General features: G+C 52.5%; 2 protein-coding genes across 3 annotated transcripts; both read left to right on the top strand.

The window, feature by feature from the left end:
* The first annotated feature begins 160 nt into the window (after nt 1–160).
* HDAC8 (histone deacetylase 8) lies at nt 161–15,297 on the top strand. 2 transcript variants are annotated; one of them, XM_038122647.1, is made up of 11 exons: nt 161–880; nt 1,297–1,349; nt 2,705–2,835; nt 4,140–4,281; nt 6,504–6,616; nt 7,602–7,679; nt 8,069–8,177; nt 9,731–9,903; nt 11,541–11,635; nt 13,734–13,839; nt 14,770–15,297. In XM_038122647.1, exons 1-11 carry the CDS (start codon nt 797–799, stop codon nt 14,790–14,792), a joined length of 1,107 nt encoding a protein of 368 aa, XP_037978575.1. In that variant the 5' UTR covers nt 161–796; the 3' UTR covers nt 14,793–15,297. The 2 variants fall into 2 exon arrangements, with proteins under 2 accessions (XP_037978575.1, XP_037978576.1); XM_038122648.1 differs by having other exon boundaries at nt 730–837.
* A 3,998-nt stretch (nt 15,298–19,295) lies between these two features.
* Nucleotides 19,296–23,414, top strand: RPS4X (ribosomal protein S4 X-linked). The gene is made up of 7 exons (XM_038164640.1): nt 19,296–19,350; nt 19,571–19,648; nt 20,175–20,355; nt 20,787–20,884; nt 21,930–22,101; nt 22,497–22,654; nt 23,253–23,414. The coding sequence occupies exons 1-7, from the start codon at nt 19,348–19,350 to the stop codon at nt 23,352–23,354; spliced, it is 792 nt and encodes a 263-aa protein (XP_038020568.1). The 5' UTR covers nt 19,296–19,347; the 3' UTR covers nt 23,355–23,414.
* Nucleotides 23,415–24,512: the final 1,098 nt, after the last annotated feature.

Here is a 24,512-nt window from a genome sequence, read left to right as displayed (position 1 = left end):
AAAGAGAGAGAGTCCACTGGGACATCAGCCTGTGGGATATTCTCTCTCTAGCTTTCAGAAAGTGCAGCCTCCTTTTATCCTGAACTCCCGGCCGCTTGTTGCCCTCTTCCTTAGTCCACTGGCTGAGATGCTGGGAAGGTACAGCTTTCCCAAACGGTCTGCCACATATTCTCCCCTTGAGCCTGTCATTTCCCCCCAAAGTTCAGAAACTCAAGCTTTTGTGTACCCATTTGTCTGTTTCAAGAATCAAACTGTCTGGGTTTTGTAGCAAGCCTGTGGCTTGAGGTGGGTAGAAACATTAAGACCCATTTCTAAGACGTTAACACCCATACCCTCACCCTTGGAACTGTTTGTAAAGACATTAGCACACATCTTTCCCGTCATGGCTAATTCCTCCCTTTGTGATCCCTGCTCCCGTCAGGAGAGCCCCAAAGGGCCCGAGCCCCGGCCCGGCGCCTCCCTCTGACCCGCGGGACCCGGTGCGAGCTGCCGGGGGTCGGGGGGGCCCGGGCACCTCCTGAGCTGCGGCTCCTCGAGCAGGGCGGGGGGCTGCGTGCAGGCTACAGGCCTTTTTAAATGACATTCTTAGAGAATAAACGCCACCCGACCTACGTGGGGGCCCCAAAAAAATGCCTCTAACACTAGCTGGCGGCCCGTTGTTAGGCGGCCGGGCTAAGGGAAGGCTAATGGCGGGGCGGGCCTACAGCTCCCGGCGCGCCGCGGGGCCGGAACTGCCGCTCCTGGCGAGCCCCGACCAGCGGCGCTGCGGGTGCTGGTCCCGGCTGTACCGGCTCCGATGGCGGCGGTGCCGCCGCCGGTCTACGTATACAGCCCGGAGTACGTGACCCTCTGCGACTCCCTCTGCAAAGTGCCCAAGCGGGTCAGCGCCGCGGCGGGGGCGAGGGGGCGCGGGGAGCACAGCCGTGAGGCCCGGCCGCGGAGGCAGCCGGCGCCCGGCGCGGCGCTAGGAAAGGAGGAAGCGGGGAAACGGGCGGCCCCGGCGAGAGGGGTGTGGGGGTAGAGCGGGGATGGCTCGTCTGTGCGTTCACATCGCCCCTGGCGCCGCGGGCTCGGACGCTGAAGCGACAGTTCCCTTTCCCGGGAAGCCGTGCGCGGCTGTGCTGCCCGGGACACCGGCAGGTCCTTTGGCACGGCACGGGCACGGGCCGGAGAAGGGACCCGGGCCGGGAAAGTCGCTGCTGGGAGGAGTCTGAGCCACACCTCATCTGCGAGCCCTTGGGCCCCTGGGTGCTGGCTTGGTGTCTCCTGCTCTCACAGTCTTACTCTTTTCTTTAGGCCAGCATGGTGCATTCACTGATTGAAGCGTATTGCTTGCTTGACCACATGAAGTAAGTGCTCCCGTTTTCTCTGAAGGAATGTTTTAGTCTCCACTATGGTTTGGAAGGTGCTGAGTAACTTCAGGTTTCGCACTGTCCCTGCTGGCGGTGTGATCATAGGAGCCCCCACAGGGCATATTTCCAGGATTAAAGGAAAGTGTTTGTTTTGCTACATGGACACGATTCCAGTAATTGTGGCAGGTGTAATTCATGGTTACCCTCCTGGTTTGGTGGGGCACCTATAGCCTTGTGCCTTCTCTACAGAGTGTGTATCACCCCCATGCGTGAGACTCTGAGTAGGGTGACAGCCTTGGTGCTACTCCAGATCCACTGACCGGTCAGTGCTGATGCAGAGAGGGACCATATTGTTTTGGTGCACTGTAATATATCTAGGAGACTTTTTGTGAGGTCTGCATGCTGTTCAGGAGAGAAGACCGGATGAGATCTGGGGCAGAGAGGTGAGGTACCTCCCGCCTCATTCAGCTCTTGACGCTGGGACATGTGAAGGGAAAAATAAGAAAGGCTTAGCTCAGCCCCACTTGTGAAGCATCTCATAAAATCATTAAAAAAAAAGTGCTCCAGTTCAGCACAGGCAGAAAATTTTCTTGAGACTTCTTTTTTAAACAAATTTTTTTTTTCTGGCAGAGTGTGCTTGGGAAATGACTGCAGGTATCATTATGGAGCAGACCTGAAGGGCTGTTTGCCCTCTCATGGGGTGAGAAGCACCAGGGCCATCCTGGAGCGGGGAGCTTCCTGTGTTTTTACTGTAGCAATGGAGCTGTGCTGCACTGCCTGTTCATGCTCCCACTGTCCAAGTTTTGGGGAGGGTTCAGTGTGTTGCAGGATTTGTTTAGGCATACTGCAAAGCGCCCAGACCCAGGAAGGTGCTGTGCAAGTCGCTTGGAACAGTGACAGTCTCTGCTTTGGTGCAGGTCACAGCATGAGAGAGGCATTGCACAGCTCCTGATCTAGGCTGAGGTTCTGCCACAGCGCTGTCCCTCCATTAGTTCCTCTGTGTGTAACCTGAATGTTGGATGTGCTGGGGAATGCACAAACAGAGAGAGCATGCAGAACAGGGAGAAAAACTTGAAGCAAAGTGGGAAGTTAATGCAGGCAGCACCTGCAGGTGTTCTTCACTGGGGTGGGCACCACAGGTAGTGCAAACCAGGGGCAAGGCCTGCTCCAGCTCAGCTGGGTGGCTTTCTGACTTGAATGACAGTCCAGTGCAAGAGGAAGAGGGAATTTTATTTGCTTTTACAACAGAAACAGCCAAAAGAAGGCTCTTAATATCAAGGCTAAAGCTGGACATTCCAGCTGAACACTGGATCCTCTTGCCCTGATGTTCTCCCTTCTTCCTCTCTGCTTAGGATAGTCAAGCCAAAAGTGGCCTCCATGGAGGAAATGGCGAGTTTCCACACAGATGCTTACCTGCAGCACCTGCAGAAGGTCAGTGAGGAGGGGGATGATGACCATCCGGAGTCTGTGGAGTATGGACTGGGTAAGGATGCACATCTTCAGCAAGAGATGAGTGCCAGGGCCAGGATGTTTTTTACTGGAGCTGCAGTTAAAGGGGTGAGCTCAAGGGGATGCTGGGCTTAGTTTTGAAAGGAAACACGGGGTGTTGCTGAACCCCAGCAGTCATCTGACCGGCTGGCACTTTCCCTGGTGCCAACTGAGGATAGAGCTAGCCTCACTTTGCTGCTCTGTGTAGCTTGGTCTGTCTCTTGCCAACTGGGCCTGGTGCCCTTTGCTGCTGCTCTGAGGCTCTGGAATGGGATGGAAGACCCTGACCCTGCCCTTGGGCTAGGACTGGCTGCTGCAAGCCTGCTGTGGGGAAGGCATGTGTGAACAGTGGCCTGGAGCTGTAGTGACCGGAGCAGCTGCAGAGCAGTCTGGTGACTTACGTGTGGAGCAGAGGGCTCTTGCCCTCCTGGACCTAAGACAGCTTGAGAAATGCAGCAGGTAAAGCAGGTGAGATGGCTATGGGCACTGTCTTGGTATCAGGAATGGGAAGAGGGACCCAGAATTGAGGCTGAGGTGCAGATTCTGTGCCGCTCTCATGAGTGTGCCTTAGACTTTACATTCCTGAAGCTGCTCTGTCTACAGGAAGACAAGACTCAGAAGCTGATTCAGGACACATTTTTAAATGAACTGAGTGCAAGAAAATATTTGGATTGTTGCTTTTTGTGGTGGGTTGATTTTTGTGGTGTGGGTGGGGTTTTTTTGCTAAGGGCTCACCAAGATACAGTCCCTCTCCCCCTCAGTAGGGTGGGGGAGAAAATACAGTGGGAAAGATCATGTTGAGATAATAACAGGGAGATGAGTCTCCAGTTACTGTCACCAGCAAAAGGGACTCTACATGGGGAAATTAATTCAATTTATTGCAAATTAATAATAGAGTAGGACAGTAAGAATTCAAAATAAAATTGAAATCACCATCCCCCTCATCCACTTTTCTTCCCAGACTCAGCTTCACTCACAGCTCTTCTACTTTCCCCCTCAAGCAGTGTAAGGGGACAAGGAATGGGGGTTGTGGTCAGTTCACACCTCTCTGCTGCTCCTTTCTCCTCACTCTTGCCCCTTGTGTGTGTGGGGTCCCTCCCACAGGACACTCTCTTCCATGAACTTTTCCAGTGCTAGCCTTTCCTATGGGTAGCAGTTTTTCAAGAACTTCTCTAGTATAGGTCCTCCATGGGATCAGTTCTTCAGGAACGGGTCAGTCTTGAAGACTCAAACAAAAGGAATGTGCTTCCCCTGGAGGAAAAGGCCTGTTGTATCTGAGGTGTGGACTCTTACCTGCAGGTTACGACTGTCCAGCCACTGAAGGGATCTTTGAGTATGCAGCGGCTGTGGGAGGAGCCACCATCACTGCAGCCCAGTGCCTGCTGGATGGCAAGTGCAAAGTAGCAATTAACTGGCCTGGAGGGTGGCATCACGCAAAGAAGTAAGAAAACAATATCTTCTCTTGTGTTTTCTCCTCTGGTGTTTGAACCCTGCTTCCTAGCTCCCAGCTTCCCTGAGACCCCTCAGGGTGCAATGATCTAGTTGGAAGAGAAAGCAAGGTGTGAGGGAAGGCAGGAGATAGAAAGGAAGGAAACAGAGGGCAGGGCAGAGGCCTGAGAGGAGGCAGATCACTGCGCAGTGCTGGTGCTGTCACTGTCATGTGCTGCAGAGCAGGTCTGGGGCAGGTGTACTCACACAGCATCTCAGCCCATTTCCTGGTGGGCACTTGGCTGAAAATGGCTTCAGCTGCAGCTTGCTGTGAAAGGAGACTTGCACTCAGCAGAGCTGAGCTCTCGCTCTGTGCAGAACTGATGGCTTTTGGGAAATCTTCTGTTATATTCTGTCTGGATTGCATGGCTTAAAAAATGCCTGTAATTAAAAATGTCTTAGCAGTGTTGTTGCTGCTGAGCTGTTACCACTGTTCTGGGAAGCAAAGAGTCTGTTTTAAAAATAGGCATTTAATACTCACCAATCCCAAAGGAGTCTTCCCAGTTACTCCAGTAAGTTGGTGTGTGATGCTTCAGGGTAGATGCCAGCCCAGTGCGAAGGTCCAGCCAGAGTGACTCCAGACTGCAGGTGCTTGATTCTAGGACCCGTGTCCTAGCAAAATACATTCCTTTTGTCAAAAACACCTGCCGTCTGGTGGTTTAGTTGCTTTCCAGGGTCCTAAAGGTAGGAATGACCTGGGGCTTTGGAAACTCTCGGTTCAGAGGATGCCTTTGGTGTTGAGGGTTAGATGCTGAGTAAGTGCCTTTGCTCAAGGCAGCCTCACCCTCCTTTCTGGCAGTGATACTCAGAGCTTTGCTGGGTGGATTTAGGGCAGCACGGGGGAATCCCACGTGCTGGTCCTGAACTGCGGCTCTGACACTGCTCTGCTTTTGACTGAACTGGTGTCCTCCTCTGCTTGGCCTTGAGTTTCAGAGATGTGTATTACAGCATGGAGAGAGTGCCTAAGACATGCTTCCTTGTGGGCTGTGAGGGAGGGGAGAGGTACATAGTCACAGTTGAGTCAAGTTTTCAGGATCCCTGTTAACACCTCCATTTTCAGCATTGCCGTAAGTGAACGGTCACTGGGAACCACCTGTGCTCCATGGCACTTGGAGAGAGTGGAAGTGAGTGTGGTTCTGCCACTCCTGGCTTGCTCCTCACTGTTCCCAGCTGTTGCTGAGCAGGGAATGTCAGAGAGAATGAGCTGAGTGCTGTGACTGGAACCCAGAGGTGCATCTTGTATCCTGATAAAATTTGTGGAAAAGGGATTTGGGTACTCTTGTTGCCAAATATTAAGCTTTGCTTTAAAACAGCTATCCAGGGCAGATTTAAGAATGCATGTGGACTGGTGCTAAGTGCTGATGGGGACTTGACTTTGGAGTGAGGCTGGAGTAGGGGTCAAGATACTTTTTTGTTCCTTTGATGCCAGCAAGTAAGCTGTCCCTGATGAATGTCAGCCATAAATCTTTACATGGTACACCTGTCCTCTGTTTAGCTGCTGGGACTCTCTCCTGGCTGAGCCCAGGAGCTGTATCGTCAGGGACTGCATGTGGGACATCCCATTTGCATTTGCCTGGGAAGAGAAAGGAGGGAGTTACTTGGCCAAGAGGCTTGACCTTCATAGCCTGAGATTTTAAAACAGCCGGAGAATCCTGTGACTGGCTTGGGCCTGCCTTTCACTGCCAGGACCTTCCCAGGAATTTTGACCCAGACAGCAGGGATGGAGTGGCTGCCTGTCCATGCCTGTCCAGAACTCACAGGAAGATGGCCAAGGGGACTGTCCTCTTGCCTCAGAGAGCATGGGTTTGAGTCAAGTGGCTCTGAACTTCTTTAAAATGTCTCAGGTGCAGAAAGCTAACATTTAATTTGTTCAACAGTGCAATGGTCAGAGGTACCCTCCTCAGACAAGGGTCTCTCTGCAGCAGAGCCGACTGATGCTTACCCAGCTGCCAGAAAGCCCAGAGTTGAGAAGCAGTTGGCACAAGCAGTCCTGTTCTCTGTGCTTCCCAGCCGTGCGTTGAACTATTCCTGACCCATCTCTTGGTCACTGCTGGGCTGAGTTTTCATACTCCTCTGTGCCCTGTGAGGTGGACACTTGCAAAGTCAAAGTGAGAATGCTGAAATCAGTGGTGATTGCACTGGCAGTATTCAATGTCACAGACATTGTTTTCACAGGGATGAAGCTTCTGGTTTCTGTTACCTGAATGACGCTGTCTTGGGGATCTTGCGACTGCGCCAGAAATTTGACCGCATCCTTTATATCGATTTGGATTTGCATCATGGGGATGGTAAGGCCCAGCAAAGGCTGCAAACAGCACAGCTGCACACACTCAGGGGAGAATGGGAGAAGGCAAGGCCTGTCTGCACAGCAGGGGTTTACTTGCTGCAGCAGCCGTGGCTTCAGCTCCTTTTGGTGCAGCTGAGTTCTCTCAATCCATTTATGCCTTATCCTGCTTTACAGACTTGCCCTATGCTGCTCCTCAGACCTCTCTTGTGGGTCTGGGCAGAAGTCTTCTACCTAAAGCAACAGATGTGTCCCAGTCTCCCATGCTGGCAGAGCAGTTGCTGACAGGGTTTAATTGTTTAAAGGTCCATTGCAAGAAGGAAGCAGCCAGTAGTAAATGGTGCTTTTAAAAGAAGGCTTGATGCTGTAAATCTAGAGGCAGAGCTGGCCTTGCTGAAACTGCTCCCTTCTTCAGGGACATTATTTCTACACCATTTAACATTTCCTGCTCTTCTATATTTTATGATGTGTTTCATTTTGTTCCATTTTATCCCTGCACTTGGTTTCTGTTAAGTTTCCTATTACTTCTTTTTTCCCTCTCCACGCCCACTGTCTTAATAGTGTCTTTAAGGAAAAGGCCTGTTGAACCACAGCAGCATTGAGAAAAAGCAAGAGAGCCCAGTAGCACTGGTTCTGATCAGAGCCAAGCTCTGGCCAAGTGAGCCCTGCTCGGATCCCTCTCCCAGCTTCGCAGGCCTAGCAGCACAGGCAAGTGCTGCTACCGTGGGTAGTGACATGAGATATTCAGATCCATTCAGTACTGATTAGCATGAGACCTGCCAGATTCATAGCAGTTGTGATCTTTGCTGCAGTTGAACTCCAGTCTCTGTGGATTGAGGATGTATTTATTGAGCCACATCTGCATTTCTGCTTTGCTTATGGTGCTCCTTCTCTGCTTGCTGCCCTGTGTGTATCAAGCAACTCTGTGTGTTCAGACTCTGTCATTTATATAAATAATGCATTAAAGTTTTTTTTTGATTTCCTAATAGGAGTTGAGGATGCCTTTAGTTTCACCTCGAAGGTCATGACTGTTTCTCTGCACAAATTTTCACCAGGATTTTTCCCAGGCAAGTTGAACTTGTGAGGTTTGTGCTCATTTGGTTCACAGTCGCTGGTGAGGCCTCCATAAAGGCAAGTCCCATCCGTGCTGTCCAGCTGACATGTCTTGCTGTCTCTTCTCACGACCCAGGAGAAGGAAAGAGGGGGAGCTACATGTTTGGCATTTCCCCCTTTCTGGTTGTAGCTGAGCTCTAGGCAGAATTCCTTGATGCTGCATGGCAGAATTGGGTGAAGGATAGAACTGGGTCATTCCACCCCACCTTTCTTGGTGGTGGCAAGTGGACTTCTTCATATGGATGCTGAACATCCTGGCTCTCATCTTGCCTTTTGAGACACCCCACGCGTCCCTTGCTGCTGCTCTGCTTTCCCTTCTAATTGGGGTGTTTCTGTTGTGCAGGCACTGGTGATGTGACAGATGTTGGCCTGGGAAAAGGTCGCTATTACAGCGTGAATGTGCCCATTCAAGATGGCATTCAGGATGAAAAGTATTACCAGATCTGTGAATCGTAAGCCCTCTTGCTCTGATACAACTCACTTGGATGGGATTTTAGAGAATAAGATACTATACAGCTTAGTATTTTTAATTACAGTCCTTTCTTAAGGCTTGTCCCTTCCCCTGTTGCAGCCTTTGATTACAATGAACGTGGACTGTAAGTTCTCAGAGGTCTTGTGTGAATCCTTAGGCAAACTGAATATACAGAGACATTGTGGGTGGCTGGAGGGGTCTCTGCTGCAGGTCAGCCTATCTCCTCAGATACACCTCCACAGGTGTCTATCTCAGGAGAGACTGAGAAGCAAAAAGTATTTTTTATCTGTAGACTTAGGGGTAGATATTTTTTCTTCAAGAAAGTGCTCTGAATTCTGACTGTGGGACATATGCTTGGGGCTTAGCTAAAAGCATTTTCCTAGCACCTTCTGTCTGTGCTGGAAGAATGAAAGGCTGAAGGCTGAATAGAGCTGCTTCCTGGCAGTCCCCTGTGTCCCTCAGCTGATGGTGGACCTCACAAGCTGTTGCCCATGTCAAAACTGGGCTGCAGGGCTTGTTCTTTTCCAGGAGAGAGGAGTCTCAGTGCAGGGCTGCAGGATGTGGTAGCACGTCCACCTCTAACACTTGAGGGCTGAAACCTCTCTAAACTTGTAGGCCAGTAGGGCAGTCGTGCAGGGGCCATGCCTCCTGCTGGCTTATTGGTGCTTGCCATTGCTGGGGCAGAGCAGCCCTCTTTGTGCTGGAGGACATGCTTTCAAAAGGCAGCTCCAGGGTCAGCAACCCACTCAGGAGGAGCCTGCCACATGCATTCACAGCTGAAGGACATCATAACCTACCCTAGATTTCAAGCTGTGTATAGCTAAAGCTTCTGCAAAGAGACTTAGAGATCTTTTTGAGCTTTGTCCTGGCTGGGAGGCAGTCCACGGGCGTGACCATGGATGTCTCATCCAGCTGTTGTTTGAGGGTAATTGCCTATACTTCCCAAAACCACAGTGGGCTTGAAGTGTGAAGCTCTGTCCAATGCTGGTTTTTGCCAGCTGACTACACCCTGCACAGAGCTTTTCCTCATAGTCTTGCCTCAAGAGCCATACAGGAGAGAGGAAAGACCCAAGCCAGTCTTCCTCTGTTTCTCCTGTCCTTTGCTGGCCTGTTCTGGTTAGAGGTGTCTGAGAGTTCAGGATTGTTGTTTTGCCAGACCCTGATTTCCACCATGACTTTCACAGGGCAGAAAAGCCCCTGGATCATCCTGCAGCCAAAAGGCAGGCAGTGTAAATGTGGAGTTTGATGCTACCACTAAACTGGTGAGGACTAGATCCCACTCTGCCATGGTATCAGTGGTGCTTTTCCGTTCATCAACCTTTTGATAAGTGCTCTGAGAGCTAAAATTGCTGTGGAGGTGGAGGGCTCAGAGCAGAGCCTAGGAGCAGAGGTGGTGTAACTGGTATGAGTTGGGTGGAAGCAGAGAATGCAGAAACCCTGAGAGGCATTGGTGGATCTGAGCAACCAGGGCCATGCCACCAGCATTCCTCTGGGCCGTGCTGGCAGTAACTGGACTGCTCCTCTTCTCTCTAGAGTGCTGAAGGAGGTGTATGCTGCCTTCAACCCCGATGCAGTTGTGCTGCAGCTGGGGGCGGACACCATTGCTGGAGACCCCATGTGCTCTTTCAACATGACGCCCGAGGGAGTAGGGAAGTGCCTCAAGTATGTCCTGCAGTGGCAGCTAGCAACTCTTGTCCTGGGAGGAGGTGAGTGCATCCTGCTGTTCTCAGAGAAATGTGTTTGTCCTCCTGTGACCCTGCCTCGGGTGCCTGCCTGCCCTTGGGCTCAGGACTGGCGAGGGTTTAGCAGGGTGACTGCTGGGCAGTGTCAGGAGGATGCACTGTGGCTCAGTACTCTTTTCTCACACCTGAAATCCTTGATACTGACAGGTGCAAGTCTCAGTACTGAGTCAGTGTTGAGTTAAAAGCTGCATGGCTCCTCTGGAGGAGAGGCCAACAAACTGACCCTGACTTCTCAGTGACACCTCTGATTCCCATCTCTGCTGATCAGCCCTTCAGTGCTTCTCTTTAAAAGTGAGCACTGTGTTCCCAAACCTACCTTGGGCACCTGGTGATGAATTGTTTAATTAAGATTCAAGCAGGGGCCTGGGATGAGGCCTGGCTGCCTGCAAGGTACAGCAGGGCTCTGATACCCAGTGAAAGCTAAGCTGGACTTACCTCTGTTGTGTTGCCTAACCAGCTGCTTGTCCAATGGGGAGAGCATTGGACAGGTGTTATGTTAACAGAGCATTTCAGAACAGCAAAAGCCCTTGTGTGCCAGGGAAAGCCCTGGAGCTCCATGACTGGAGCTGGATCAGCTGTATGTGTTGTCCTTTTTTAGATGGGGGAGATCATGTATAGCATATTAAGGCTAAAATTTGATGTGCCTGATGCCCTTTGTTGTGAAAAGGTTATGAGTGTTCAGTCCTACTGTGGCTTGTCTGTGAGCGTGCTGGAGATGTCACCTTTCAAACAAAGCCCAAAACTTCTGTTGAAAAATGAGAATCAATTATGTGTCACTTGTGAAAATAGCAAAGCTTCCACCACTGCAGCATGTGGAAGCATTTGAAGTGGAAACTGGGGGAGGAGCAAAAAAAAAAACCAAAAAAAAGCAGGGAAAAGCCCCACTGCAAACAGAAGGGAATATTGGGAAAATATGGTCTGTCTTGTCAAAGTGCTTTTCTCCCTTTACTCTTCTAGTCATCTATTCTGGAAAAAAAACGTACCTGAGTCTCTTGCAGGATTGCTTTCAGCTAAGGTTTCTCCTTGTGGGCCATTTGTGGTTCCTTTGCCATGTAGGTAACCATTCCCTGCTTACTGTGAAATCTCCTTTCCGTGTAAAGCAGTTGCAAGTTGTAGCGATGAGTTTCACATTTGTCCTCTCAAACATGATGGTGCTGAAGAGCTCACCTGCGTATGGCTGGGCACGTGTATTTTACTTTATAGGTCAAAGGTTGGTATTAAAAAGCAGGAAGCCCCCATTTCTGCTGTGGCCTGCTACTTGAGAATGGCTCTTCTTGTTGCCAGGAGAGAGTTCAGTGCATGGGGTTAGGAGCTGATCCTGGGTCTGAGTTGGTGGCTGGAGGACTGGCCTCTGCCACACTGGGTGTAGCTGGGGTTCAGTTTGAGCAGTCTGCTCTTGCATACACTGTCATTCAGACTTGGCCTTGTGTAGCCAGCAAGTGCAGAAGGCAGATTTTGGGCATGGCTTGAGTGGATGAAATAAGCTGAACTCATGTAATCTGCACACAGTGGTTTCAGGATTTGTTCCTTCTACCTAAATCTTTTTCTCTTTTCCCTTTCCCCACTCTTCCTCTTCAAATCCCAATTCTTGCTGGAAACAGGAGGTTACAACCTTGCCAACACGGCTCGCTGCTGGACATACTTGACTGGGGTCATCCTTGGGAGAACACTGTCCTCTGAGATCCCTGATCATGAGGTAATGCTTTGAAAAACCCTCCCTTCTCCTTGCAGAAGAGCCAGTTGTTCTGCCTAATCCACACAGCATTCTTGCCACTCAGTCCTGTTTTGTGAAGACACTTATGTAGCAATGCTGCCCTAACCTAGGAGTATGGGGGGCGCTTGTGCCCAAAATCAAAGGCTGTCTGCAGCTTTCTGTGAGGGGTTTCATGTGCCAGTAAACTCCTGTCTCAGGCAGTAACAGAGAGGATGTGCAAAAAGATTCTCTGGTTTGCTCAAAGAGCTCTTTAGGATGTACCTTTTGCCTTCTCAAGGCTTTAATTTTTTTTTTTTCAGCTGAAGTTTGAGTGACCACAGTACCTGTTGCTCTGCTTTCTTCCTCCTCCCCCTGAGGGTTCTGTCTGGTTACCAGCAGTGTCTGGGAAAGAGTAGCCAGGGCCCAGCACATTCCAAGAAGTTGCTCCTCTCTGGAGTTGATACAGAACTCACCTTGCAAATATTCTGTCACTCTGTCAGGGTCCTGTAGTTGTACGGGGATGAACTTCCAAACCACTGGAGCAGACAATTTCCCCAGAAACTGGCCCATTTTCTCCCACTTTCTATGCCACTCATGACTATCCATCCTTGGGGCAGATCTCCGAATGCCCTTCCTAGAAATCTCTATCCTGACTCTAAACATGGTGTGGACTCCACTGACTCTAAACATGTTATCAGCTGTACTGAGGGGACACACATAAGAGACATAGGAACCATAGCAACAAGAGCATGCTTTCTGTAACATCCAAAGGGAATTCAGAATTCTTGAAAGCTGTTGTAACAGGCCTGAAGGAGGAAGAGGGGGTGACAAGCTGGGGAAAATCATCCTCTCCTGTTTCCCCCTCAGGCTGAGTACTATTATTAATGGACTAACAAAGATAGCGCCCGAGGTAAGGGTAGGAGAGGAACACTGAATACGCATCCCAAATGACCCTCATTGCCATTGTTATCATTTCATAAACTGATATCACAGAGTACAGCAACAAAACAGTCCTGATCCCTGCTCTGAAAAACTCCCTGCTCTGAAAAATATCATCCCAAGGAACACATATATGCTCACACATATGTACCACACACACATGAACAAACCAAGCAGCATTGTGACCCGTGGTTCTGTACCTCATATGAACAAATGCTTAGAATCAAATTTGTTTCCAACCCACTCTGGGCAGATCATCTCAACACTTTGTGCCCCATACTGAGCACCAATTAAGGTTGTCATAGGAATGGTATTTTCCAATTTAGTGCTCCTGCTAAGAGCATGAACAATTTACTCAACAGTAACAGCAACAATACTAATGACAGAGGGAACCAGAAAACAAAAAACCAATTCACATAGAAACACCCATGCCCCCTGACAATAGACAAAACTGCACAGCTCCCTCTGCCACATTATTTCAGCTGGAAGGAATCCCTTCTGTCTGGAAGAGAGTCCCTTTCCCCTGCCCTCGGCAATGATGAGAGGTGGTGTAGAATAACCTCCATGTCCTGGCCATGCCTCCTCCCAGCTACTCTAAAAACTGACCAGAATCGTGACTCAGTGGCTCACAGTGACCTGTGATTCTGCGTTAGCACGTCAACCCCATGTGCTGCAGATTTCCTGCACGCTGTCTGAGCACTTAGCCTGGAGAGACACAGTATCCTTGCAGCACACTGATTTTTCCTTTCCCAGGTGTTTCACAGTCGTGCCAATGCAGTGTTCAGCAAGATGGGAAGTGAACGTAGGATATGTGATTACAGCACTTGAAATTTAGTAATACAAAAATCCCGTTTGCAGGGATTTAACCATGTGTAAAATGAGTGTCAACAGCTTTCCCAAATAAAGCATTGGGATAGACATGTGACTGCTTTTTGGTTGCCTCACTGGGCTCTGCTTCCCATCCCTTGAACTGGGAAGCGGTTGAAAACTCCAGGTGGACATGGACACTGCTGAAGTACCACCTTGATGTAGTGAAGCTGCATGTGGCCCTTAGGTAGAGAAATGTTTTTTTGCCTTTTTACAAGCAGGTACCCATGGGGAGCCCTCTCTCTAGCCTCAGCCCTCAGAGACCTCTCTGATTTTCCTCTCCTCCTCCCTGCAGTTCTTCACAGAGTATGGTCCTGATTACGTGCTGGAGATCACACCAAGCTGCAGACCAGACCGCAACGAGCCACAGAGAATTCAAGAAATTCTGAACTCTATCAAAGGTGCGTTGTCCAAGCCAACACTCCTGCTTCAGGCTTACAGGTTTTTTTTAGAGGTTTTTCTCAGAAGAGTTCATTGGAGTCTTTCTCACTGACTGGAAAGATGAACCACATTCCCTTGGCTGCTCATTAGTGCACAGTATCATTTGCCTCCCACATCCCTTGGGATTTTCAGGGTTGGTGGTACAGAGTTATGGGTTCCTATAGCAAAAGTTGCCATTCCCTTTTGCTGGGGAGGGGAGCATGGGGCCTTGTCCTTTTTGGAATCATAGAACAGCCCAGGTTCTAAGGGACTTCATAGATCATCTGGTCCAAACTTTTGTGGTAAAGGGAGCATAGGCAAAATTATCTAGCAAGTCACATCCTGAAAACTTCTGACAGTGAGGCCACTACCACATCCCTGGGGAGTTTCCTCCAGTGATTGATTGTTCTCACTGTAAAAAAAAGTAACTAAAATAAGGTGAAACCTCTCCTGGTGCAACTCGCACCTGTTGTCCCTTGTCCTCTCCACGTGGCTCCTTGTGAAGAGACAGCCTCTGTCCTCTGAAGCCTACAGAGCAGGCTTCAGGTACTCCAGAGCTGGAAGGGAGGGCTGTGCACTCCTGTCTGTGAATCCAACCTGAAAGAAGGACGAGGCAGCAAGGAGTGAGCATGTGCGTCTCGGATGCTGGTCCATGAATCCCAAAATGGCATTCAGCATAGTGAAAGCATTGGCAGGGTCCCCTTGTGGTAATTTCCAAAGCCTGGCTCAAATGAGGGCAGCAGCCTCTGCAAAGGGAGCGAGGGGTCAGCAGGAACTGAGATCTGTGCTGAGGCTGGAATTCCCATATCATAGTCTAATCCATCAGGCATGGGAGTGGCACCCCCTGCCAGGTCACTCCATCAGGCTAAAATATCAGTGGAAATACCCTTTTTGCTTCCTTTTATTTGCAGGGAATCTGAAGCACGTTGTTTAGCAGAAAAGGAAGGCTCAGGCAAGAGCATTTCCTGTGGAGAAGACAGCATATTTATGTGAGCAACTGGTGAAATTTGTGGCTGCAGGGAAACTTTCGAAGAAAGTACTGTTGGTTGGATAATTTTTTTTTCCTCTTTAAAGAAGAAAAGCTGCTGCATGCCACAAGCACTGTGGCTCTCTCCAGGCAGGAGTGTGGGCCCTCCAGCCACAGCCTTCCAGTGCTGGCAGAGCCTCCCTTGCTCCTTTTCCCTTTCTTTTTTAACACCACAGTTTGTTCTCACAACTGCTTTTAAATGTATTTTAAGAGAGGAGCTGCTCAGAGCTGTGAGCCCTCCCCAGCTGGAGCCCAGTGCTGTGTTACCTACCTGGCAGGGCCACGGCCTCAGAGCTGCCCGCTCGGGAAGTAGAGCCTGAGGGCTACCCTGGTTGTGTCTCTTACCCACAGAAAGGCACAGCCATTGTGTTTTTAACTGGGAATTTTTAAAAAATAAAATACTTGAAATACTTCTCCAGCCCTTTCCTTTCTTCTTCCACCCACCCTGTCTTGCCAGTGCTCTTTTCCACAGCACCCCCCCCACCTACTGCAGAGCCATTTGTGAGCTCCTGAAGTCCTGCACAGAGGGACCAGACCCTGGAGAGACTAAAGAATGTCAAGGGCAATGCAGGGCATTGTGGCAGCTCCTCTTCTGGGAAATCTTGGATGAACTTCCAGATGCCCTGGTGCACCATGAGAGCTGCTGTGAGGTGTCTCAGCAAGGGAACAGGTATACAGGTATCTGGAGCAGATACCCTCAGCAGGTATCCCCCAGTGTCAGGAGCCATGGAGCCTGGCCTCTGCCACCCTTGTCCCCTCATTCTCCTAGCCCATAGACTTTTTATTGTGCTGTTTTTTTAAAAGACGCCCAGTCACTGTAGGAAAGCATATTTCCTGTGGCTTTAATTAGATTATGCTGGAAGAAACAGCAAGACAAAGGGGTTCCCAGCCTGGCCTTGGCATTGTTTTTTGCTCTGTTGTTTTTCACTGCTGATTGAAACAACAGGAAATCTGTTATGGAGACAGGTCAGCAGGATGTGGCTCCCATGACTCCTGACCCCTTGCCTGCTTCCGTGTACCCCTGGCACCTGGTGTGGTGTCCTGTGGTGAGACCACTCTTGTGTGGTGACCGCTGACAGGGGGCTGGTGCTGCCAGTGCCCTACCAAAGGATCCCAGTGCCCTGGGGAGATGTCAGGCTTTGGGATTGCTCATCCAGGGAAAAATGTGAGCAATGAGGGAGCAGAGAAGCTGGCCAGCTGCTGTCTCTGACCCACCTCAGGGCCCCATGTGCTCTGTCCCCACAGCAGGTAGACTGCCCTTGTGAGAGCTGTTTCAGGAACACAGTTGAGAAAACAATAGGAAACCCCACAAGTGTCAAGGGTTGTCGCCTTTAGGTGAGGTGCCTCTTGAATGGAAATCCCCGCATCCCCATGCAGAGTGGGATGCCCGTGCTGCCGCCCGCGCAAGGGGCGGGGGTGAGCCGGAGCGCCGCGCCGGTTCCTCCCTGTCTGGGTTCGTCGCTGGACCCGACCGGCCCGGGGCAGCCCGCGCCCCTCCGAGCGCTGCGGTGTGCTCCTGGAGGCCGGAGCGGAGCTGTTCACCGTCCCCTCCCCGGGCCACCGAGGACCTCTCGTGGCGGCGATCCTGCGCTGCTGCCCTTTCGGGGCGCAGGCGATGCCGGCGGCAGGGACTCCGCCTGCTCCCCGCCCCTGTGGCCCCAAAGGCGGCTCCCAGCCTCCCTGTGGGCCATCTTGCGCCTGCAGAAGTTCCACGTCCAGACCCGCGCCCCGGGGAGCCCCTGGAGCCGCACGGAGCCCCGCTCGCCGCTCGCCTGCGGCTTGGGGACGCGGCCCCGGGGAGCCGCCCCCTGCAGGCCGCTGGCCCGGGCCTCACCGGGGCCCCGCTGGACACGGTGCTCGGGTCGCTGGTGGTGCGGCTTGGCCTCAGCAGGGCGAGCGAGCTGCCGGAGCTCTGGCTCGGTCACCGCGAGCTCGAGCCCCGGTCGGACGTGCCGGCCGGAGCGCGGCTGGGGCGGGGGCCTCCTGCCTCACCCCGGCACCGCGCGGAGCCCGGCCGGGCGCGGGAAGGGGCGGCAGCAGGAGCGGGAGCCGGCACCGCGCGGAGCCCGGCCGGGCGCGGGAAGGGGCGGCAGCAGGAGCGGGAGCCGGCACCGCGCGGAGCCCGGCCGGGCGCGGGAAGGGGCGGCAGCAGGAGCGGGAGCCGGCACCGCGCGGAGCCCGGCCGGGCGCGGGAAGGGGCGGCAGCAGGAGCGGGAGCCGGCACCGCGCGGAGCCCGGCCGGGCGCGGGAAGGGGCGGCAGCAGGAGCGGGAGCCGGCGCCGCGCGGAGCCCGGCCGAGCGCGGGAAGGGGCGGCAGCAGGAGCGGGAGCCGGCGCCGCGCGGAGCCCGGCCGGGCGCGGGAAGGGGCGGCAGCAGGAGCTGCGGCCGCGCTGCCTGCCCCGGAACGCGCCGGCATCGCCCCGCGCCCGACAGGCGGCGGTCTCAAGCTGCCGTGTAGTAAAATGCGGGCGGATCGTTGTTCCAATGCTGTGGCCCTTGTCCATTTCAGCGAAGGACATTGTGTGAAGCAGCCCTTGATGGAAGGAGGGTGGGCGCCCCGCAGCTCCAGTGTGTCTTCTCGGCTTATGATGTTCCCATCCTGTTGTTGAAAATTATACAACCTTCCTAGTAAATTCTCTAGTTAAAATTTCTAATTAATTGTTTTAATCAATCATGTACAGTGTAATTTTCCACCGTAGGCAAGCACTTAGCAAGGTTTGTCATGAACTGCTATTGTGGGAACACAGGTCGGGAAAATAACTCAAACTTCTAAGTTTTGCTAACCCAACCTTGATACACTTCATTGGACTAAGCATGGGAGAGACATTGTGCTGAAACTGGACCCACAGAATGCAGAATTTATTGTCTGCAACAACATTTTGCAGAACCCAGAGATAAAGAAACGAACAAAGATGATTCAGCAATTGTCTTATCTGGGAAAAGATAATAAGAATGTTATAGATACATATTATAAAATTGGCTTTTCTCAAATATTTAAATGGATTTATATGTGTGATCTTAAAGTAACTTTGTTATAAAGATATTGGTTTTATTTCTGTTGTTAATTAAGCTTAGACATAGTAGTGAAATAGCTATGCTTGTGTTAAAATGCCTGTTTGGATGGGATAACATCCAGTGAACACAGGATGAGGACACCTGCTATTGATGTGCCAACTATCAGCACTCACTGTCTAAAAGCAGTGTAGACCGAGGCCCAAAAATTGGAGGTGATAAGAATGGATTAAAACCAGGACCAAGGAATCTGCATGCTCTAAAAAGGTGGATGCAAGGAGGAGCCGTGCTAAACAATTCTTGGAACATGTAAACTAGTTTGGGGGAAAGTTTACTATGCATTAGGGTCTATGAATATGCAACAGGCTGATGTAAGGGAGATGGTATTTAAGGGGTATCCCCGAAGATAAATGTGTGGTCTTGGTTGAGTGCCAACATGCACCCGGCCGAAATAACCTTTGCTCTGTGGTCCTTGTCTCTTATTGTCCTTTATTAAACTTTTTAAATATTCACAGGAGAGTGAACAGATTTTTCACAGATCATAACAAGACTGAAAATGTAGGGTAATGAGCATGAGAAGCAAGAAATCTATAACCAGTAGAAGATAAAATACTAATTAATGAAGAGAACTATGCGTTTTATAGCCAATGAACATTAATTGTTTTGCTAAGGTGTATAAATAATGAAAAGTTTTGGAAGTGTGCATGTATCATAGGTGGAGCTCCCCCTATGCACCCAGCAGTGTGAATAAAGTAATGCTGCTCTCTAATCCAAACGTAGAGTTTCATTTATCCCGACGTTTTCGGTGACAGGGTCACCGTGGGGAGTGGGACCTCTGTCCCAGCCACTCCCTGCTACGAGAGCGATGCTGTGGAGACGTGCTGGGTGTGGGGCTGTTGCACTCGCTGGGCTGGATGCCTGGCAGGATGCGGGAGCCCGGGGCTGTCCCGGGGCCTCCGGAGCACTGCGGGGACCCTGGGGAGGGCAGCTGGGACCGCTTGGCCCCCGAACTGCCTTCAGGAGTGGGCGCTAAGGCCCGGCATCAGGTTTGGGGGCTGCGTGGGGTCCCAGCTCTACCCCGGGAGGGGCCGTGGCAGGGAGAAGACACAGGTGTGGGAGGGCAGGTGCGGGCAGGGACGGGTCCCGGCACAGGTGCTACCCCTGGCTCGGCTCTCCCAAACCGCAGGGCCAGAACGTAGCGGGCTGTCCCGTGCCATCAGCGATGACCACAGTGCCCGGCTCGGAGCAGGGAGTTCCGGAGAGCGGTGTCCCGGAGCGCGGTGTCCTCGTCGGGGCCGCCGGGAAGGGACAAGCCCTCCCGCTCTACCTGTGACCGGGCGAGCGGCCCTGCGCCTCCGAGCCGCCAGGGGGCGGCGCGTGTCGCTGCCGCCACGCTCTGGCCTTCCGCGGCCAGCCGGAAGCGCCCGCCCTTTCTCGGCAGAGCGCAGCCATGGTGAGAGCGCGGTGCCGCGGCTCCCCGCCGCCATCCGCCGCCATCCCCCGCTCTCCGCGGGCTGTGGCCACCCTCCCTGGGCGACAAGCACGGGAGGAAGCCCGGCGCTTGGGTCCGGGGGACGGGAGTCGGAGGGATGGCTGGGGAGGGATGGCTGGGGGGGCCGGGCCTGGCGGCGGCCCGTACCACGTAACACCCCTTAACCCGTCCCGTCCTGTAGGCCCGCGGCCCCAAGAAGCATCTGAAGCGCGTGGCTGCGCCCAAGCACTGGATGCTGGACAAGCTGACGGGCGTCTTCGTGAGTGCGGGCCGGGTTTGGGCTTGAAGCTGGGGTCGGGCGTGGGTTTGGGGTTGAGACTGTGGTCGGAGGTGGGGCCCCGGGTCGTGGCGGCCGCAGTCACAGCAGGGGAAGTGTTCGGGTGCTGCGCGGGGGCGAGCGGTGGGATGTACACAGGGGCATTGTACACGGCAGGAGGTGTTTGTTTAACGTTAGGGTCTTTGTGAATAGCGTTCGTGTTCCCCCGTTTGCAGAGGATGTGATTGGGCTCATTGGATATTCTCTTTTAATCTGCCTATTGTGCTTTTCCACCTCTGGGTTGAGATGGATGGTTGTGCTCTGTTGGGGGCTGTGCTCTGTGGGGCTGGCAAGACATGGGTGAAACTACTGTGAATACCAAGAACAGAGAGCTTCAGCCGGTCGCTGTCTGCGTGGTAGCTGCACTTGCTGCCCTTCCGTGCTCTTGTGGGAGCTCTTGGCGCTATGGTTTCCTTCTCTGGGGTGGTTGATGCTGCTTGAACGTCCAGCAGAAGCTTTCTGTCGGCAGGCACCCCGTCCATCAACAGGCCCACACAAGCTGAGGGAGTGCCTTCCCCTTATCATCTTCCTGCGCAACCGGCTGAAGTATGCTCTGACAGGAGATGAGGTCAAGAAGATCTGCATGCAGAGGTTCATCAAAATAGATGGCAAAGTCCGCACCGACATCACCTACCCTGCAGGCTTCATGGGTGAGTAGGGTTGGGGCAATTCCTTAGGCAGCTCTTCTGTGCTGGCAGGGGAGTGTTTGGTGGGACTGGCATTATTTGAGGGGTAAGGTTTCCCTGCTGGAGTTGAAGAAAAGATATGTATAAGCAGTTGTTGCTTGGTTTGGAATTGTGCACTGCAGTGAGTACCGTAGTCATATACTTGTAGCCTGTGCCTGCTTGACCTGAGTGCGTTGCTGTTCAGATTCCAGGCTTCAGCAGTTTTTGCTAATTTGCAGTCTGTTGCTGCAAAAGATGCGAGCCTGTGTTCAAGGGTGAATCCCAACCTCATCAGTCACACCCTAAGTGTTGTTCAGCAGTTTCTGTTTCTTTTTAAATGTGAACTTGATCCCAAGTTAGGGTCTTGGGGAATGAGCTGATAACAGCTGCTGTTCTATTTCCCTGTCTGCAATCAGATGTCATCAGCATTGAGAAGACAGGTGAGCATTTCCGCCTGGTGTATGATACCAAGGGTCGCTTTGCTGTCCACCGCATCACGCCTGAGGAGGCCAAGGTGAGGAGCTTCCATGTAGTGTAAGGGTGGGCCCAGTTGGGTTTGGTTGGGGCACTGCTTCCTCTTTGGTATCTCCTGAATGAGAGCTGATGTCTCTCTTCTCTGATGGTTGAGGCCATGCTGCACTTGAGATTGGGGCACTCAGAGTTGTGGTGAAGCCTGTGTCGGGAGGGAGATCTCTTTGTTATATAGAAGTAGTTCACAGATGGCTGTAGGGTCATTGTCTGGTGCTGGAGATGATGCTGTTGGCATGGGCTGGATCAGAGAGTTTTGGGATGGTGGGGAGTCTTGGCTTTGCCAGCTAACAGTGACTAGAAACATGGAACTGTCTGTAGCATAAAAGCCTTGAACTTCTTCCCAGAGCAACAAAACAGTGTGCTCACCCCATATGCTGGGGAGCAACTTCCTCATCTGTCCCTTAACCCAGGCATGGTGTGCCTCAGCTGCAAGGCCACGCTCTGGTTTGCATCTCCTTCTTTAAGGCAGGCTGTGTAGGCACACAGCTGTGTGGATGGCAGAGCTGGCTGTGCTGGAGCTGAACTGTGGTGTGGTTCTCCTTATGATGTACTTCTCTGACTACTACTCGGTGTTGATCTTTGAGGTCCAGAGAGGCTGTGAGGGAGTTAGGGTGATAGCCAGGAGGGAAGTCAGTCCTCTGGACGGGACAGATCTCTCTGTGGTCCTGGAGAAATGCAGCCTCTGTCTCTGTTGTGTGCCACGGGCTTCAGGGAAAAATAAGGGAATTGTCCTGGTAAAGACTTGTCCTGTGAAAGTGCAGCCAGTGTTTGTGGGGAGGCTGAAGCTTAAGGTGTGCTGCTACTCCTAACAGCAAAGGTGTTTTGGGGTGGGGCTGTAGCAGAGCTGCGTGGCAGCTGTTTAAAAGTAGTTACTGAGGCAGGGAGCCGGACAGGTCACTCTGTGGGCTCATGTTGTAACCCCTGAGTGTCTGGGTGTTCTGCTGGCTGGTGACTCTTAAGTCCCAGAGTTCCCTAGTCCAAGGTACTGCTCGCTGCCTCAGCTGAGAGGTGTTGCTTTTTGTTTGCAGTACAAGCTGTGCAAGGTGAGGAAGATCTTTGTGGGCACCAAAGGAATCCCTCACTTGGTCACTCATGATGCCCGCACTATCCGCTACCCAGACCCCCTCATCAAGGTGAATGATACGGTGCAGATTGACTTGGAGACGGGCAAGATCACAGACTTCATTAAGTTTGACACAGGTAGGTCTTGCATCCCATTAAAGCACTGTACCCTTCCCCACCATGGAGAGCAGTCTGGAAGTTAAACACTAGGCATATTTGCACTGAAATAGAGAGGCAGCGGTGTCAACCTTGGGAAGGGGTTTGTTTCCCAGGAGCATGTCCACCCGGAGCAGGAGCTGGAGCAGGGGATTCTTCCTGCAGTGGGAAGCATTTGGCAGGGACTTTGCAGTTCTGAGGCATCAGGTAGAAGCAGCGAGCTGGTGGGGAGGTGCTTCAGCTTGTTTTTTGGTGGTGAGAGACAGTTTCAGTCACAGAGCTGTGAGTAGTGCTAGCGCGGGTGGGATAGGAATGGTTGGTATGGGCAGAGAGCATAGCACGTGAAGCTCTTGTCACACCTGTATTCTCTTACTCAGGTAACCTGTGCATGGTGACCGGCGGTGCAAACTTGGGCCGTATTGGGGTGATCACCAACAGGGAGAGGCACCCCGGCTCGTTTGATGTGGTTCACGTGAAGGATGCCAACGGCAACAGCTTTGCCACCAGGCTGTCCAACATCTTCGTTATTGGCAAAGTAAGGCCATGGGAGGGTTCTCTTCTCTTGGGAGGGGCTCTCTCTTCTTGTGAGGGGCTGCTGGCTGTGGCAAAGAGCCTTGGTGTTTCCTTGGGCAGCTGTCTGCCCACACAGTGGAGCTTCAGTGCTGACCTCAGTTCTGACTCAGCTCCCTGTATTTTTTCCTGCTCTGGGAAGGGGAAGAAGCATTTGCAACTTTAGCAATGACACTGTTCTCAGGAAGCAGCCCTGGAACCTGAGAGCTGGGGGCTGAGCAGTGCTCAGACTTGGTGTGATCTGAGCAGCTGCTGTGACTCCGAGTGTCCCCCAGAAAGCCTCTGCTGTTTTGCCATCCCTGGCAGGCTCTTTGTCCAGGTTATGGAGGGGTGGTGTTTTGGTTTTGGCTGAAGTGCATTCTTCACAGATGTGACTGAAAGGCAGCTGTAGACCTGTGCATCCGTGGTACCTTCCTTAGGGGCCTGTGCTGCACCAGTGCCATCACCATGTGTACCTGACCCAGCGTGAGCAGGGGTGGGCTTCTGCTGCTTTACTCCTTAGAGAGAGCTGTGTTGCTATCTGGGTTTCCTGATGTGAAGTGGTTTCTTCTCCTTTGCTGCAGGGCAACAAGCCGTGGATCTCCTTGCCCCGTGGAAAGGGCATCCGCCTGACCATTGCTGAAGAGAGAGACAAGAGACTGGCGGCCAAGCAGAGCAGCGGATAAAGGCTAGCTCAGGCTGGCTCTGGTGCTGTCATTAAACTGATCATTAAACTGTTTACTACATGCTCTGACTGCTGGGGAGTGTCCTGGGGCTAGGGTGGGGACCCATGCTGCCAGGCCCTGCTCCCCAGAAGGTCCTGCTTCTCTGGGGAGACTCCTGTCAGTCTGAGCAACTACCACAGCCTTATTCCAGGAGGGCGAGGAGGAAGGGTGGGAGAGCCTTCCGACTGCTCTGTCCCTGCAGAGGTGTTGGCACAAACGCTTCTGGATGTGCAGGAGGAGCAGGGATATGGGGAGAGCTAGCTGGGCTCTCCTGTGGCCCGTGGTGCCAGATCAGTTTGAGGGGCTACCCCAGCTTTGTTGGCTTCAAGGGTGTTGGCACTAAGTGTCCAAGCCGTGCTGCTCTTCTATGTCTTTTCTGTGGAGGTGGAGGGTGCAAGGGATAATAACACTGACAGCCTGGACCAAGCGGGAGGGGAACGGCCTGCTGGGGGCACTGAGCACCAGCCTGGCCTGCAGGAGCAGAGGAGCTGGGGACTGGTGGTGGCTTTGGGAGTGGCCCTGGAGGACAGTGTGGGCTGACGTGGGCAGTGTGCCCTATCAGGAAGGGCAGCCGCACAACTGGGCTGTGCCAGGAGGGACGCAGGAGGCATTGTAGGGAAGGGGAGGCTGTGCTTGGGCTTGGTGTGCATACTGGGGCCACCAGGTCCAGGCCGGTATGGGCACTGGAGCAATGCCAGTGGAGAAGCTGGAGTGATGGAGGCATAGAAGAGGCTGAAGGCACAACCTCTGCTCTGCTCAGCCTGGGGAAGAGGAGTCCTGGGGCCTCTCCCACTCTGCCTGCATCAGCCTTGTGAGTACCTGTCTTCCAAGATGCATGGGGCACAGATGTGCACGATTACAAAACTGGCATCTCTTACTGGCTTCATCAAGTGTCCATGGTGAAATGTAATTGAGCTTCATGAAGTGTCTGCAGCCCGCTGTATTCTGACGTTCTGCTCTCAGGAAAGCTGAATGCCTGTGGCACTGCCCATCTTCCCTCGAGTGCTGCTGTGCTGCTCCCTCTGGATGCTGTGCAGGCTCAGAGCAGCAGCATCTCCAGGGACTTTCATGGTGCTGGTAGTGGGCTTGGTGCTTGGGCTGTCCTGTGATACACAGATG

This window comes from Motacilla alba, chromosome 4A (genome assembly GCF_015832195.1).
Source record: "Motacilla alba alba isolate MOTALB_02 chromosome 4A, Motacilla_alba_V1.0_pri, whole genome shotgun sequence".
Taxonomy (NCBI): Eukaryota; Metazoa; Chordata; class Aves; order Passeriformes; family Motacillidae; genus Motacilla; species Motacilla alba.
The sequence above is the reverse complement of the archived record's forward strand: the minus strand, read 5'-3'. Positions and strand labels throughout refer to the sequence as shown.

Bases quoted from the DNA above. Each gene is read 5' to 3' on its own strand.
- HDAC8 (XM_038122647.1), top strand. From the start codon at position 797: ATGGCGGCGGTGCCGCCGCCGGTCTACGTATACAGCCCGGAGTACGTG. The intron at 9,904-11,540 runs GTGAGTGCATCC...TGCTGGAAACAG, and splicing joins AACTCTTGTCCTGGGAGGAG to GAGGTTACAACCTTGCCAAC. The intron at 11,636-13,733 runs GTAATGCTTTGA...TCCTCCCTGCAG, and splicing joins CTGAGATCCCTGATCATGAG to TTCTTCACAGAGTATGGTCC.
- RPS4X (XM_038164640.1), top strand. The intron at 20,356-20,786 runs GTGAGTAGGGTT...GTCTGCAATCAG, and splicing joins CTACCCTGCAGGCTTCATGG to ATGTCATCAGCATTGAGAAG. The intron at 20,885-21,929 runs GTGAGGAGCTTC...TTTTGTTTGCAG, and splicing joins TCACGCCTGAGGAGGCCAAG to TACAAGCTGTGCAAGGTGAG.